The sequence below is a fragment of the Ixodes scapularis genome, unplaced genomic scaffold, assembly GCF_016920785.2.
Source record: "Ixodes scapularis isolate PalLabHiFi unplaced genomic scaffold, ASM1692078v2 PGA_scaffold4__175_contigs__length_147842914, whole genome shotgun sequence".
NCBI classification, from domain to species: domain Eukaryota; kingdom Metazoa; phylum Arthropoda; class Arachnida; order Ixodida; family Ixodidae; genus Ixodes; species Ixodes scapularis.
The window spans coordinates 59,791,168-59,807,382 of NW_024609879.1; the positions used below are offsets into that span (position 1 = coordinate 59,791,168).

At 39.7% G+C, this 16,215-nt stretch overlaps 1 protein-coding gene across 1 annotated transcript in view; it reads left to right on the forward strand.

Moving 5' to 3' along the window:
* LOC115330622 (A disintegrin and metalloproteinase with thrombospondin motifs 2-like) overlaps positions 1 to 16,215 on the forward strand; it is a 55,892-nt gene that overhangs the window by 3,139 nt on the left and 36,538 nt on the right. Inside the window, exons 2-7 of the mRNA XM_042293574.1 lie at positions 3,466 to 3,638; positions 7,277 to 7,369; positions 11,334 to 11,460; positions 12,272 to 12,304; positions 13,150 to 13,161; positions 14,391 to 14,509. Coding sequence (XP_042149508.1) covers positions 3,466 to 3,638; positions 7,277 to 7,369; positions 11,334 to 11,460; positions 12,272 to 12,304; positions 13,150 to 13,161; positions 14,391 to 14,509 — 557 coding nt within the window. The remainder of the gene's footprint in view (positions 1 to 3,465; positions 3,639 to 7,276; positions 7,370 to 11,333; positions 11,461 to 12,271; positions 12,305 to 13,149; positions 13,162 to 14,390; positions 14,510 to 16,215) is intronic.

A 16,215-nucleotide genomic window follows, 5' to 3' on the forward strand; every position in this document is an offset into this window, starting at 1 on the left:
ATATGATTTAAACGTTTACGTCACTCTTTCAAGTCTCATTGTGAGCTGGGCTTGAGGCGCTCTCTTAGAGAGAAATTTCCAAAAATGCAGAGAGAAAAAATGCGTAAATTTATACATTAATATTTTTAGAAAATATTAACTTTTCTCAAACTATTTTAATTACTCTGACCTCTAACACCAATTGTCGCCAATACTGAAAATACAAAATGTCACTTAAAACAAATAATTAAGAAGTTTCTTAACACATTTAGCTAATTAGTCAATTTACCGTGACGATTATCCCTAATGTAATATCTGCCTAGGTTGACTAGTACACTGTGAAGATAGAACTTGTCTAACCATCAACAGTTTTTTATATGTTCGCACAAAAACGCAAGCACCTCTATAACGCGCAGTTTTTGGCGGTACCAACAGTCAAAATTGTGCTCGATTTTTACTTTTAACTTGGAGCACTCTGTAATTAAAGCTGGCAAAACAATATTTACATCTAAGCAAGTCGGATCTTTAAGTATGGGCAAAGAGAAATAGACGGCATTGCTGCAGCATTAATCACACGTAATACACTGAAACTTGTGCGTTCTCTATACGTTCGCCACTATAGTTTTTATTAGTGACCGAAAAATGTTGAATACGTTTGATAGAAGTTCATGTAAGTTATTCGCCTTCCCTTTTGGTATGGGGTTTCTTCAACTAAAGTCTCTCAGAGGCACAAGAGCCTGGAATGTTAAAAAGCAATAAAAAAAAACTTAAACAGGACTGGCCCAAAAGTAGAATGTAGACTTCGCGCGATATCACGTGACAAATCTTTAAACAAATATTAAGACTTTCAAATAGAAAGGTAAATTGCGTGATAGAAAATATCTTTGGAAAATTTTACTACTCCAAAAATAAATTGCTACAGACGCATCCTGGAAATTGCCATAGCCAAATATTTTTAACGAATGCGTTGATATAAGTATACTTCTAGCAGAAAGCAGAAACCAAAAACAATACGTGATACCCACGAGAATATTTTTTTTAAATGTGCACGTCTGCGTCACGTCTACTCTGTGTCATATCATTTATGCTAAAACTATGCATACATACTCATCAAAAACGAAGATAGTGCGTAAATAAATAAAAAGATTTATAATTTGGAAAACGAAATAAAGGCTCGAAGCAACAAAATAAATAAAATAAATAGCGACCTTCCTTTTTTTATTGCAGGCAGTTAATATTAGACATTTATTACTGGCTACTTTTTTTTATTCTAAGAAAAAAAGTTATGCGGTATAAAGTCGAGCACATTCCTTCCAGCAACAAAATAGATCAACTTGACTCGGCTGAGATAAGGAAATTTGGACAAAGAACTAAAGAAAACGGGTCTATCTCGACCTATATTTTGCCGCCAAATTCACTCATATAAGCTTCTTCTTTCCTATTTCTAATGGTACCCTTTCTTTCGTTCGGTATTCTACCGGGAAATCTCCGAACACACTCTGCGACAGAAGGCACCAATTGTTTTGTAAAATGGTGGAGATGGAAATATAAACAGTGAGGGACCGGCAGAACAATTGCACCAGCGAAACGAGGAAACTTCTAGAAGACAAGCTAGGAAAGGCTTGAGGCTCAAACTGAAAACCTCCGGCACGTTCGTCGAGAATACCATATGCCACAAGGACACGGTACACCATGCTGCCTCAGCTGCCCAAAGGCACCAGGAAACCGTCTAGCCAGCGCATCTGGATTCAATCTACGCACTTCCAAATGACCTTAAAAGTGTCTTGGATTCACTACATACGTACTTGCGCTAGGCGTCCCTTCACGACTGTGCCTAAGGCACTTCACCTTTCACAGAATGGCGCTCGGGAAACGATGTATCGCGCCCGTTAAAAGGCATGTATTCATTGTTTCTTTAGGCTACGCACTCGCTTGATGAAACATGGGCATCCAAACGTTTACAAGAAAAAAATTGAATCATATGAATGTAGTTTATTTTGAATTCACATAAAAGTATGAAGCTAGTTTCAACCTTCTAGGTATGAAATAATATTATAAGTATAGTGCATAGCTGCTTAAACCATTACTCATGGTTCTCACGTAGTCTGGGCACAAAAAGTAGGTTTTAATCCGTTTCTACAAGACACCTGGAGTAAAAAAGGACGGATGCATAAAACCGAAATTGAAATCAACTTCTCTTCTGATCGCTAATTTAATCTTGTTGAAAAACCCACCTTTCGCAAAGTGGTTATTTGGGCCTGCGTCCTTGTTGCGCCTTGTGACTGTATTAGTTCGTCTTCGTCCTTGTTATTTTCGGCACTTTTATTCCTTTTAAGGCTAAACTTAACTGCGTTTTCGGGGGGTACCAGGCATCGTTAATCCTCAGTACACACCTGGATAGCTGATGCTGTTTGCTTCTTTTCTTTACGGCCTTCCCGCTGATTCGCGTCACCTCCTCTAGAGCTGAAAACACGCAGACTGCCTTGACATACCGCTCGAAGAAGTCGTATGTATTTGTGTTGGCGATGTCGAACCAAGGTTCGCAGATGAGCTGGTTTCTACGTTCGTCCGCATCAGAATTGCGAATTAATGATGCATTTTCGAGAAGGCACTATATTTTAATACACTTTACTTTCACAGCGGGGACAGATAAGCTAAAAAATGCGAAAGGAAGATCGTTTATTACAACGTTCCTGGGCATCCAGCAGTTTTCCCTGCTCAACCTTCACTCCAGAAAAATACAAATAACAAATCAACATAGATAAAACGCTAAAGAACAAATCAATCGTTTTATGATATAACGTAAGACAAAAATGCCTGCAAACAAGTCAACATAATGAGTCAGATTATCATGATATTTTCCGGCTCCTGTGGTACCTCAATAAAACAAAGTTCATTATAATTCTAAAAGTAGCACAATAAGATTACGATGCGGACTGTCATTCTCTCTTGGTGGTCAGTGACTCCTGTGTGTCAGAAAAATAACTAATATTCATGGCCGGGAGTAAACGGGAACACATTTATATACATCCGAAATAATAAACACTTAAGATGAAGCCAGAACCATTATTTCAAACAACACTGTTTGAAATATCTGTTTTTCTCTTCATATATTCACAAAGCATACGTTTTCCTCGGGGACCTAGAGTTGGGTGGTTTCATAATATTCTCGGAGTTTATTTCATTTCAAATTGCATAATAATAGCTTTTTATTTGTTATGAATGCAGCGAGTCAGCCATGCATCAAAAACAATTAAAACTTTAGCATTCACTAAAGAAACTTCTGACGTACAGTTCAATAATGGGTTGCACATTTTATGTGGTATCATGTTTGTAAACTAAAACTAGAATTGCCCAGTCGTTTAGAAAAACTGAAAAGTTTTTTATGATAACGTAGATCCAAACCAACAAAAACTTCCGCGAAATTTTGCAATTATACACATGCACTTCTGCAAACAAACTACATTTTTATCACCTACAATGCAGGCCCAGCCCCAGAGTATGTTGTTTATCCAAGACTCCTGGAAGCAAGAGGGATCAACGGAGAAAAAATCCTTCAAATCTCTGAACAGCTTTCTCTCCGTCTAGAGAAAAGCTCTGCTATCGCCGAAAAGTTAGTTGTGTCGAGTCTTAATGGCGCTGAACAAGTAGAAACGATTGTAAGTAGTGAAGGTATTTTTTATTATTTCAAAACAATCTCTATCATAATTTAGCTTCATAATTTTTTTGTGAAATCAGCAGTTGTAAATGCTGAAGTGTTTGAACATCCCATGTTCCAATGCAAGAGAACATTTCGCTTTTATTTAACTGCAAGTAAAAATATATTGCTGTTGTGCTTGGAAATATATTACCACACAATTACTGCACTGCCATCTCTGCCTGAAATCACACCTTTGGAATAGATAGCTCATAAAATAATTAGACTTCAAACATGTATTTTTGCTTACAGTGATATTCTCTATCTTATATTATTTTCCCCATTAAGACATTTATTTATTTATTTATTTATTTCATTAGCTTTTCTTACTCATAAATTAGTTTTCCAAGCTTCTAATATCATTTGATATATTACGTTTGCGTCTGATACTTCAAACAAAACTTCGAGGACCCTCCAAAGAAACTTTAAATTCCAGATATGCATGGCTGTATTTACCGCTTCTTTCGGATTTATTAAACAGATATATTTTTAAAATATTCAGAAATTTCACAAACGGAGCTCATTGCTGCGACCACAATTTAGTCGGTCATAGGCTGCTCTTTTGTACACATAAAACTCATTAAAGCAAATGCGAATGGGCATCCAAGTGCAAAAAGCGTTTCATATATGCTTGAGTACTTCAAGCAACCCAATCAGCTTGCCACTAAAATGTATATGACAGGAATATTTTCTATAAACATTTCGCAACAATATACTCTACATTCAACACAACATTAGTTTTAATTCTGTAAAAAATTAGAGTTAACTCGACTAAAACTTAGCGTTCGTTATTTCGTCCGCCTTTGAAATGTTTTCATTTTCTTGTGGCTTAGAAATGTTAAGTCAATTCGACAAACCTTGAGGCTGGCTGAAAATTTCGCCATTTCGCGTAAAAACCACGTATCAAAAAGTGCAATCTCAAGGAATTACTTTTTTGTTATCAACCTTCAAATTTTTTTTTTTATGTTTGTTTTTCAAGAAGCAAAACATGCAAGCAAGCTGGCTAGGGAACTTTATAATCTAAATCCCAAGACACGGAGAAATAAAATAAAGACAAGACTGTTCAAAATCTAAGGAGCTTTGACTTGCCTTGTACATTATTTTATTTCTCAATATCTCAGGGTTTAGATTATGACGGTTGGTATTTTTCGTTGATATGCTATATTTTTTTTACGCCGAAAGACCAAGCTTGATCTCTACATGAATGTACAATAACTCTCCAATCATGTAGACTACACTTGCAAGTGTGGCCTAATCGGTACTCTGAATAGCGACCACGATCTTCTAGAATGCATTTACAAAATATTTGTTTAACTTGATAGACAATCTGGAAGAACTCGCATTTTTATCCAAAATTCTCAACTTCACATTTGCTTTCTTTGTCTTGTTAAATAAATGTTGCAAGTTAGAAAACGCTATCTGTACTGAGGTCAGTACTCGAGTTTGCTTCTGTCATAAGGAGCTCGATATCTAAGACACAAGTTATAACATTCGAAAATGTTCAGAAAATTCTTATCCGAATTGTTTATGATATTTGCCAAATATTTTAACTTTTCTGTCTACTAGGAGCTCTGATCGAGACACTTTTTCTGCAATAGGTTGCAAATGGTGCATTTCATTCCCCGATGTTCATTGAAAGGGTGAAATTCATGTTTTTTCACGTCTAACCCGACATTTTGTATGTTTTTGTGTTCGCTCACTCTACAATACCTATACTCTCTCTCGGATTCAGTCATTATATGAGGCCATCGCTCCACCCCGCCCTGATAAATGAGCATATGTTTTAATGTACAGTCGCCGTTTGGATAATCCTAAATTTGTCTCTTAACTTTATGCGTTTAGAATTTTTTGCTGGTTTTATTGTTTGGGTTGGTGCACCGAGGAAAAGACTGATGTGGTTGTTTTTAGGCACAAAAATAAAAAGTATTATTATTGTTATTACGTTATTTATAGTAGTAGTAGTAGTAGTAGCAGAGGTAGTAGTAGTAGTATATCAATACATGCACTTCTACTATCTTTGGCCGCAGGCCATTTCCGCCAGGAACAATGACTAATATAGTAAAACAACTATTTTATGTGTGTTAAAGACAAAACATGTTGCACAGGCATTTCAGTCTTTATGGGCGTCTCGCTCAAAGCTATCGCTTCTCAAGCGGTGCTTTTCTGCTCGATTATTCTACGCAAAGACGTAAGTTTATTACACAGGAGGATTTGAGGGTGGGTTCAAGTAGAGGTACCTTATACTTTTCCGTATGATTTGTGGTCGGTTTGCCCCGCTGCACACTTGGCCCGGGGAACAAACACAGAGCCGGCGGTTTCAACAACATGAAGCTATATTTAACTGGACGAGGACGATACGATCAATAAACTAACATCATTACCAGTGGCGAATGGGTGCAGGCAGCGACCGCCTGTGCACCCTTCTAATCCACCTTGTCAAGGCGGTGCGCGTGATATGCGCCTGGCCGGTTGACTCCGCCGCCACACAGAAAAGTCCGCCACCAGTGAACCGCAGTCGGGCAACTGGGCTGGGGAGCCGCCAGAGTGCCGACCGGTTGCAATTGAATTACTGCATAAGGATTACTAACAAGAACATTCGAGTCTTCATAGCCAAGCGAAACTCACGCGAAGGGCCTTCAGGTTAACGCATATCGAATTGACACTGCCTTGCGCGAAAACTAACATTATTTTGCGACCTTCTCGCACGAGGCGAAATAAAAAAAAAACGATTAATTTATGCACTACTGCGTGAACTGTGTACCTTCAATTAATAATAATAATAATAATAATAATAATATTTTATTTGCTCAGGAGAGCCGCGGCACCGCAGAAAGGCAAAAGCCCGTACCAAGGAGGCCCGCGGTGCCTTGTGTAGTGATGGTGATTATGTGATGATGTAATGTACAAACCAATAAAAACCAAGGAGGAATAGAGAGGAACTATAAAACTGTAAACCAGCAGCAACAGGTAAATGGGGGATTATTTTGAGGGAAGGGCAAAGGATGGAGGCTCGGGAGGGGTCTAAACTCAAAACAGGAAGTTAAGATGCGAAGAAGGCCAGTCCATACATTACAAATACTTTCCGGGGATTTTTTATTCTCGCAACTCAAAAACAAACGAGCAACTAATGAAAAAAAATATAATTTACTTTAAATATTGTGGTTGATCTGTCTATCTCTCTTTCTTTCTCGCTCTCTCTCTCTCTCTCTCTCTATATATATATATATATACATATATATATATATATATATATATATATATATATATATATATATATATATATATATATTTATTTACTTCTAAGTCTTTTTTACGTTTTGTAAAAAAAAACTTTCGAGCAACCTTAGAAAACTGATTAGACAAAACTCGTGTTCTATCATTGTTCAATTGGTGCATAATAAGCCACAATTTACAGAGAAAATATTCTACAACCAAAAAATATTCGTTGAATAAAATTATACTATCGCGTTTCTAAGTTCGCACAAGCCTAAAGTATTTGTAAATTAGTGTATTCAGATAAAACAAAAAAAAAAAACAAATGGTCCCATTGTGATTATTTTACAAAAACTTAGTGCTCCTATCCGTATCTATTATTTACAGGTGGACGGAAAGGAGGTGGAAAAGAATATTTATCACGATAAAAATCAGATGGCAGCTGTGTCTCTGTCAGAGCAAAACGGAACTGTGCAAGTGGTAAGAACACAACATTCACCACTCTTAGCAGATCCACGTTTAAACATCATTGTCCGTGATCACTGGCGAATTCAGAGGGGGATTCTGGATGTCCTGACCCCCCCCCCCCCTCCTCCCTTCTCTCCCCGCCCTTAAATTTCGCATGTGTAAACTTTTTAGGATAAACGAAAGGGGAGGGGACTTCAAACATCTCATATGCTGGCCCCTGCTTTGAAACCACCTTCATCCCCCTTGTTCATGATGCCTCTGAGATGAGATGGGCAATTTTGAAGTTAATGATCTCAGAGCGAAATACTTCCTAATATAATAAAAATATTCATTGGAGCTGCATTAATGTATGCGAACTATACCGCCCCTGGTCAACGTTTTTTTCGACGAAGGGGCTGGGTTTTATCACTACTGCGTACAACTAATGGCCATTCTTAAAATATTATATCTTATATTTGATTGACGAAAAAAAAAACACTTAACCACCATACCTATTGTGTACGCATAGCTCGTGAAGCAATTCAACCCTAGTTTTCACCAAACAAGGCAACTTTCACAGAACATTAATGGCAACTAACATTACAAGTTAGCAAAGATTGCAAAATTTAATGCAAATGTGGATAATTTTACAAAAGTTACATTTCATAAATAAATGCTGTGCAATTACAGAATGAAATTTTATGCAGACCAACGGTTAATAGTTGAGTTAGTGGCTACTGTGGCCTTCACGGCCAGTCGCTAAGAAAAAGAAAAAAAAAGCTCGGGCTTACCGCCCGGCGCGCACCATGCACGCGAGCCACGCTCGGGCCCTTGCGGTCGTCCGGAGCCTGAGACCTGCCCTCCTCCGGCCCCCTCTCGCTGGCGAAGGACGCAATCGACATCGAAGACCACGATGAACCGTTTTGACCGTTTTGACCGTCCTGACCCCGACACTCTAACCGCCGTACCAGCAGAAAAGGACGAGGGGGGGGGGGGGGTGCTTGTGGGCTTGTGGGCTTAGAGGCCGGTCGCTAAGAAAAAAAATAAAAAAAATGAAAGCAGTTTACAACTCCCTGTAACGCCAAATTAGAGCGCAGCTCTTGAGGAGGAGGAGGGAAGGGTACTGGGGCGGGGGATGGGTCATGTGACCTTGGGAGGGTCACGTGACCTTGTGAAAGTTACGTGACCTTGGGGTGTCACGTGACGTCGGGGGGTCACGTGACCTCGGGGTCACGCGAGGATTCCGATGACGTCATCAGTGACGTCACTGATGACGTCATCAGTGATGATGATGATGACAATGCGGATGTCGGTGACGCCATCAGTGATGATGGCGATGACGATGCGGATGCCGGTTACGTCATCAGTAACGTCACTGATGACGTCATCAGTGGCGATGACGTCAATGGGGGGTCACGTGACCCCGGGGGGGTCTCGTGACCTGGATAACCATCCTGACCCTCGTGAGGGTAACCCTAGAAACCCTTGTGAGGGCAACTCTCGTGACTTTCGTGAGGGTAACTCTCGTGACCCTCATGAAAGTCACCCTTTTGAGGGTAACTAGCCCTCGTAACCCTTGTGAGGGTTACGAGAGTTAGTAACCCTCGTAGCCCTCGTGATCCTCGTGAAGGTAACCTTCGTGAGAGTAACTCTCGTAACCCTTGTAACCCTCACGAGGGTTACGAGGGTTACGATGGTTACTCTCACGAAGGTTACTTTTTTGTAACCCTTGTAACCCTCACGAGGGTTACGAGGGTTACGATGTTTACTCTCACGAAGGTTACCTTCACGAGGATCACGAGGGCTACGAGGGTTACGCCGACGCCGACGGCGACGCCGACGCCGCTCAAGCCGGGAACGGGCGCCTAAGAGCTGCGCTCTAAAAGAAACTCGGGCTAGCCGACCGGCGCGCAACCTTCGCGCGAGCCACGCTTGGGCTCGGGCAGTTCGTACGCCGCAAGCAAAGAGAAAAGGTGTGTGTTGTGAGACCTGCCTCGTTGGTCCTTCCTTCGGGTGAGCGGTAGCACCGAGCCCTACAGTACATACTTGTAAATGTATCACCTTGAATTTAAAAACAATACTTGATCACGAATAAAGGAAGGACAAAAGAGGACAAACAGCTGACTACCAACGGTGTTTTAGTGTAAACTACTTCCTTGCGCGTTTGCTTCTTCATTCAGTGGCCCAAAGTAGAGCACGATAAACTTATTACATACATAAACCAGTTGTTCTAATAAAGGTTACTACTGGTAATTTAACGTATACAAAACTATAAAGAAATATTTACACTAAAATACCTAAAAATTATTCTTTTTGAACTAATCCGCCACAAGCTCGTGCTGTTGTTCGGGGCATAACATTTTGTAGGTATTTTCTTAATTTGTTTTTTGTGTGAACGTTGATACATGGGGTTCTAACGCAATCCTCTGCGTGTTCCTCGATCGCGAGTTTTTCGCCAGAGAGCTGGCGAAAAATTGGGCCAGGAGCGGGGATTGAACCCGCAACCTTCGCCTGTCCGGGGCGACGCCTTAACCGATTAGACCATCCCGGCCACTGGTTTCGGCGGACTCAATTTCTGACCAGTTCTCTGTGTACTGTGTAGTTTCGAATTCGCTTAACCTGGTAGACGTCAACCGTTGCTGATTTAAGGCCCGCGCTATTTCCGACATGCGGCAGTGACGTGGCACGTCATCTCAGCTTGCAAAACGTCGGAACCGACATGCAAATGCCGAAACCAGTTTATTTCAAATGCAATAAATTCAATATTCACCTTCTCCCCTCTTCGTTCAAAATATTACTACGGCTGCACTTGTCAATCTTCACTCATTCCCATTATATATGTATATATATATATATATATATATATATATATATATATATATACATATATTCATTCAATACATATGGTCGAGGTCGTCACAGCCTGTCAGTTCTGGATGACGTGGTCCCTCAACAGCGTTAATTTCATTTTATTCAAAAGCCACATGAGCCGAAAAAAGAACTCAACTATGTAATCTATCTGCTATAACAGGCGCGTAAGAAGAGTTCACCAAAATATTGCGAAAATATTATCAAGCACCACAGAAACGTGCTATTTAACAATATAATAACTTCACAATACATGAAACTGCATCAGTCTGTTCATACAAAATAGAAAGCATGCCCAATGAAGTGTATACAAAGAAAGGTTGACTCAACTGCGCATGCAATCAGAAACACTTCTTTAACGTAGATTTTTTTTTGAATCTCGGCCAATAATGAAAGACCACGATCAAATTAAAAGCGAGCATTTTGATGTCTACATTCCATACCCTTTTATGCTGCATCGTTAACACAGATTAGCTTGCTCATAATACTTTTTTTCTCAGCTCGACTAAAAAACAAAAAAGCTTTGAAATCTGTACTAGGTTTTTCAACACGAAGAAAAGTTAATTTACATTGACTTCCATCAAACTATTTTCATTTGCTTTCGAGTTTTTGGAAACGGGTTATCCAGTAATTAAGTCATCGTGGACTTTTGAAAAGGGACACTTCATCCTATAAGCCTTTTTTTTGCGCCGGATTACAAACTTAATCTCTGTAGATTTTCAAAACAAACCCGGAGTTAGAAATATATTGTACAGATGACATATTTTCAAAGTACAAAAGATGAACAAAAAATATCCCCAAAAGACACCGCATGCGCCACTAAGCCAAGTTTCTTTTTTTTTTTAAGTAGAATGTATTTGCGCCCTTGGCGGGTTTGGGTTGATTGCCTCATATTTTTATTGTGATTGCTGGTGTTTTATGTTGAAACTTCGTTCCTTTCAGGCTTCTTCTATATCTTATGTAGAACAGATCCTGAGCTATGTCACTTCTTATTGCATCTTGAAACATGTTACTCTGGACACAAGCTTTTGGGGGTTAACGGAACATACAAGATTATTGAGTAAAAATAATATTATACATTATTATTCCAAGAAGCAAGTTTCATAAACCACTTTCATGTTACTCAAAGACCGGGGCCTTGGGCCGCACATTGAGGATTGCTCCTCTGCCACTGATGGGACGCTGTGAAGCTGGATGCGGGGCACACAGAATCTTTGAAATTGAGGAGGCGGAGGAATACAAAAATGATTTTATAGGTGAGAAACAACGTAGCACTTTTACTACTAAATGACTTGCTTCCTTTCCTTCTTATCACCAGCCAAAAAAAGGAAAGTACGACACGACTTGAAATAAGGCAGAATGTTTAAATGAGAACCCAGTAAGGTTTTATATCGTTAGTTAAAGCACAAAGGCTTTTAATCTGCTTACCCACTGATTTATATATGGTTTTAACGCGTGATAAGAGCGGCTTATAGTGCTCCTTTTTTTTAAATTAGGCATAAATATGGCGGGAAATGTTTTGTTTTAACCGTATATCATAATTATTAAAATACCTATATAACCAAGCATGTTAACTAATGCATCTTCACGTATGGCCATAGGAAGCATGATTGCGACAGTTGTGAACAAAATGAGGCCACCAACCTTTTTTTCGCATTTACAACAATTTTCGTTTATGAATAATATGTTCAGTTTAATGATATTTGACAATGCAACTGCCTCGAATTGAGAGGTTGTCTTAAGATAAATGTTTTATTGGGCGAACATCTACCTGCACCTAAAAACGTACTGTAAACTAAGCAGGCGATAATGATGCGATTAACTCCCATCAGCAATCTTATGCCTCTTTTTATAGAAACTTCTCGATCAACCTTAAAGTTTCTACAGTTTCCAACGTATAATTAAAGTTGCGACCCTTGCTATAAACCGAGCCACGGTTCTTTGGGTGAAACGAAACGAAAAGAAAATTGTCAAAGTTGCATTTTTACTTTTTTTATTTATTCATCCCTCAAGCTCGTGGTGCCGTTATCTAAGAATTAGTACACATTTGATTATTCTGTTTTACAGCACCTGCAGAACGGAACGCCTTCGGGAGACGACGTGAGTAAAGTCATCTTTTAGAGACAAAAAATTCGATAGTCTTATATATCCAAGGGTTTAATGTTCCAACTGTGACAGGGTCACATTAGATATTTCCGTAATGCGGAGGGATTTGAATTATCCTATCTGACCAAAAGAAATAATTTAACAGTGGGACCCTGTCATCCCCAGCACGGTATCAGTGCTTCTAGTTGTATTTCTACAGTTTATTGTCGAGAAGCGAAGGTCGTCGTGTAGGTGAATGCCCTACATCAGTTAATTTTACTGGACAGTGCTCAAAATTACTTTATATTTCGACAAAAAATATAAACACCTTTCCCCCTCCAGTGTGTTCCACTTGTGTCGCACACTCTAATATAAGGAATTTCTAATAGAGCGAAAACTCCGGGATTTTGAAATGACCACATCCATGTGTAAGATGAAGGTCACCAAGCTATATAAATAAAAAAAGGGTGGCATAAAAAAGTGTGATGGTACTAGACAATACTTACGACGCAAGGTGACAGAAAGAATTACTTCCGATACGGGCGTGACAAAGATGTTGTTGTCTTGATAGGACCACTGTTTTTTTCATTAAGTCTATCGACGAAGCGTCCTTTTCGCCATGATAGGTTGCTGTTATGAAATAGTTTTTATTATTTGAATAGCGCACTTCAAAAACGGCTTGAAAGATTTGTAAGAACCCAGGTAGTCTGCTTATAAGAGTAGCAAAACTCTCTCTAACTGCGAGAGTTATTCTTATAGATAACTTTTGGTTTATGAGTAATAGCTCCTTCCCCTGGCAAATAGCTAGCGCTCGGCGCGTGCTCGCAGGGCGTATTCCTGTTTCCCTCGCTAAAGGGGAGCAATCTATCCGTGTGCCGCTTGTAGATCCGGAGCCAGTGGGGCTCTCTGCTCGCCGAGCGGCTCCAACCGCTTCGTGGAAAAGTGGCGGAGCGCGTCGAGCGGTCCGGAGTAGATCTCCGCTCAGCCCTTTTCGGAGGAGTACGATCTGCAGTCGTCACTCGCAACGTTTCAGTTCTGTTATTGACATTCCCACGGGGGAGCGAAGGAGTTTCGCGGCTCTCTTTTTTCGATTGCTGGGTGGGCTTTCTTGCTGTGATTGCTTTCGCCCCCCCCCCCCCCCCCCCTCATGACCGACTCGCCCGAGCATACTACGGCGACGCCATCGTTGCAGTTAATTTCAGGAGGTCTAATAAAGCGCTGTGACAGCGACGAAGATATTAGCTTAGCTGCCGCTCGAGTGACGACGAGGCAGCCGTTCCAGCGAAGTGTTTGCCGCGTCGTTTGCCTGGCCAGCGAAGAGGCCCAAGATGACGCGTTACGTCGAAGGCTTGAGCGCGCCTATTCGGAAGTGGTCTCTGTGATGTGATTAGAATAATTAGGAGACAACACGCCAAATACTCCGCAGATGGAAGTCGCCTTCGGAGATGACGATCGCTTTACGGCATACGTTTTTGCATTAAAATCACCTGGTGCGCCAGTTGGGTAAACATCACCGTCGTCCCTGCGCTATTTTTTAGTGATGCATACGTGTTTGGTATTGCTTAATAGCATCCAACGGCTCATACAAGTGCCTCTGGTTGTCTTTATCGGGCTTTTATAACTGTAAAAACAAAAATTGTGTCTTAACGTCGGGGTCACCACTAATCAAGTAATAAATAATAAATTTTTTGTCAAAGCATAAACTTCAGTTCTAAACTTCATGCTTTCAGCAAGATAACAGTGAAAGCCTAAGCTGTTCAAAAGCGAGAGCAGACGCTCTGTAAGCGGTGGCGCTGGGAGCGTTACGCTCAATTTTGCTCCGCAACGCGTGCCACTGGGATAGATCACGTGACCGATCGCTCACGCAGGCCGACCGCTCGACGACCGCCAGCGCTGAGCGCTCGGTATTTGCCCGGTGAAGGGGCTATAAGTTAGGGCTCGCATCGAACCACGTGGAGTGCTATTCACTTGTGAATAACATTTACTTGTCACTGAAATATCACTTGCAAATTTATGAAACGTATCAAACGTTCTATGTACTTCAATTTAAACCTTCGAATGGACCCTTTGATGACATATTCTTTTTCAGGAAACCAATCAGCCACACAAATTCCGAGCGTTTTCTTTGTCGAGGTGGCAATGGTGTTCGATCAGCACCACAGAAAGCAATTTAAGACTAAAGAAAGCCTCTTGCAATATGCTGGACTCACTGTTCAATTGGTATGACGTCTTACTTGGTGAAGTTTATCGTGCAAGTTTTAGTTTTCTGTGTGTCACATTATTGTCTACTCATGACGTGCGAAAAAAGCAGCTTAAGCTGTTTCTGAATGCTTTTTTTCCCATAATTCAGAAATAATATTAGAGAGTTATTAGCAACTGTAGAGTTGTCCTACTTACCCTCACACGATCTGTGCTGGTCATGACGAAGAAATACATTATTTAAATGTGGCTTGCCTTGAGAGCAATCACACAAAGAAGCTTCGCCCAATATTCAAGATTAACTCTTTGTGGAAGTTTATTTTTTAATATCTCCATTCGTTAGGCACAATACAGAAGATGATACGCAGTTTTATATACGGTCAAAATATTGTTTAGTGATGACCAAGAAAAACTACAACCTGCCGAACCTTATAAAATATCATAAAGCAATGCCGAGCACCACATATAAGAGAGCTTGCTTTATTCAGGGCAAGGTTAATGTTTACCTTTCTATGTAATATATTCATTTTATCTTTTCTTAAACATTATGCGCGACGGATCTGCGATAATTAAATGTTGTATAAGGTTTACAAAGAAAGCTAGAGGCGCAGATATGCAAAGTTAGCATTACTAAGCATAAAACATTAAAAGAAATTCGGAAATCGTGGTATGCGATCGAGTGGCTATCTTGGTGGGGAAGCAAGTGTAGGTGTTGTTAATGATAGAAATTTGTTCGGGATTGTTTATTGCGATTCTTTTTTTTTTCAATTTGTGCATGAGGTAATGCTCGATATGGTCAATTGCACGAAAATGTTTTTATTTTATCTTTCTTTACAATACTGCAACACATATCTTGTTGTTGGCAAACTTGTTTTAGCCAGCAGCGAACTTGAATTTCCACTTTGCAAATCATTGACTTCAAGCAGAGGTATCAGCTAAAATCCTCATTTTCCGAAGGTGCATTTCATCTAAGAAAATAAAAACAAAAACAAATATTTGTACTAGAACTCATCCTATAAAAAATGCACGTCTTCCTAGAAGACATCGAAACGTGGTCATGCAGAATTTATAAACGTGTCTGTTGTGGATTAATTTCGAGCTTTTTTCTATAGTGCATTTGCGTAAAATGACCATGAAAGTGTATAGGCGTACATTTATTTATTGGTGTATGTAAGAAAAAAAAAACAATAGTGAACCAAATTGAATCCTTTATAAAATTCAGAAAACCAGGAGACAACCGACAAGAGGGATAACACAAAATATTTTTGTTTCGTGAGCTCCTTATTACCAGGAGGAGAGCAACACCAAAACCTGCTGAAAAAAATCATATGTACCCGTACGACTCATTCGTCATAATACAATAAAAAGTACTCGTCCGTGTAAACATCTTAAAATTAGATTTTTTCATAAGAGGACCTTTTATATTTTGATTTATCCAAAATAATCTTCCTATCTCGAACACGTATTATGAACATAAAACAAGAGCAACGTTGCCAGTTTTGCGCGTGACATGAACTTGATTCAAATATCGATTATTGACGCATTTATTACGACAGGTAAGAAAAAATCTAATTTTCGTGCAATCCGAAAGTGTAAGCAAGTAGGTAAAAGTATGGTTCGCAAAAACCTTTCAACTACCAAATATCATATTCAGTTGCTCTCCCGTCATTGAGAAAAATGCATCTAACGGGTCATGCATCCATATTGTTCCTCTATATAGTATTACA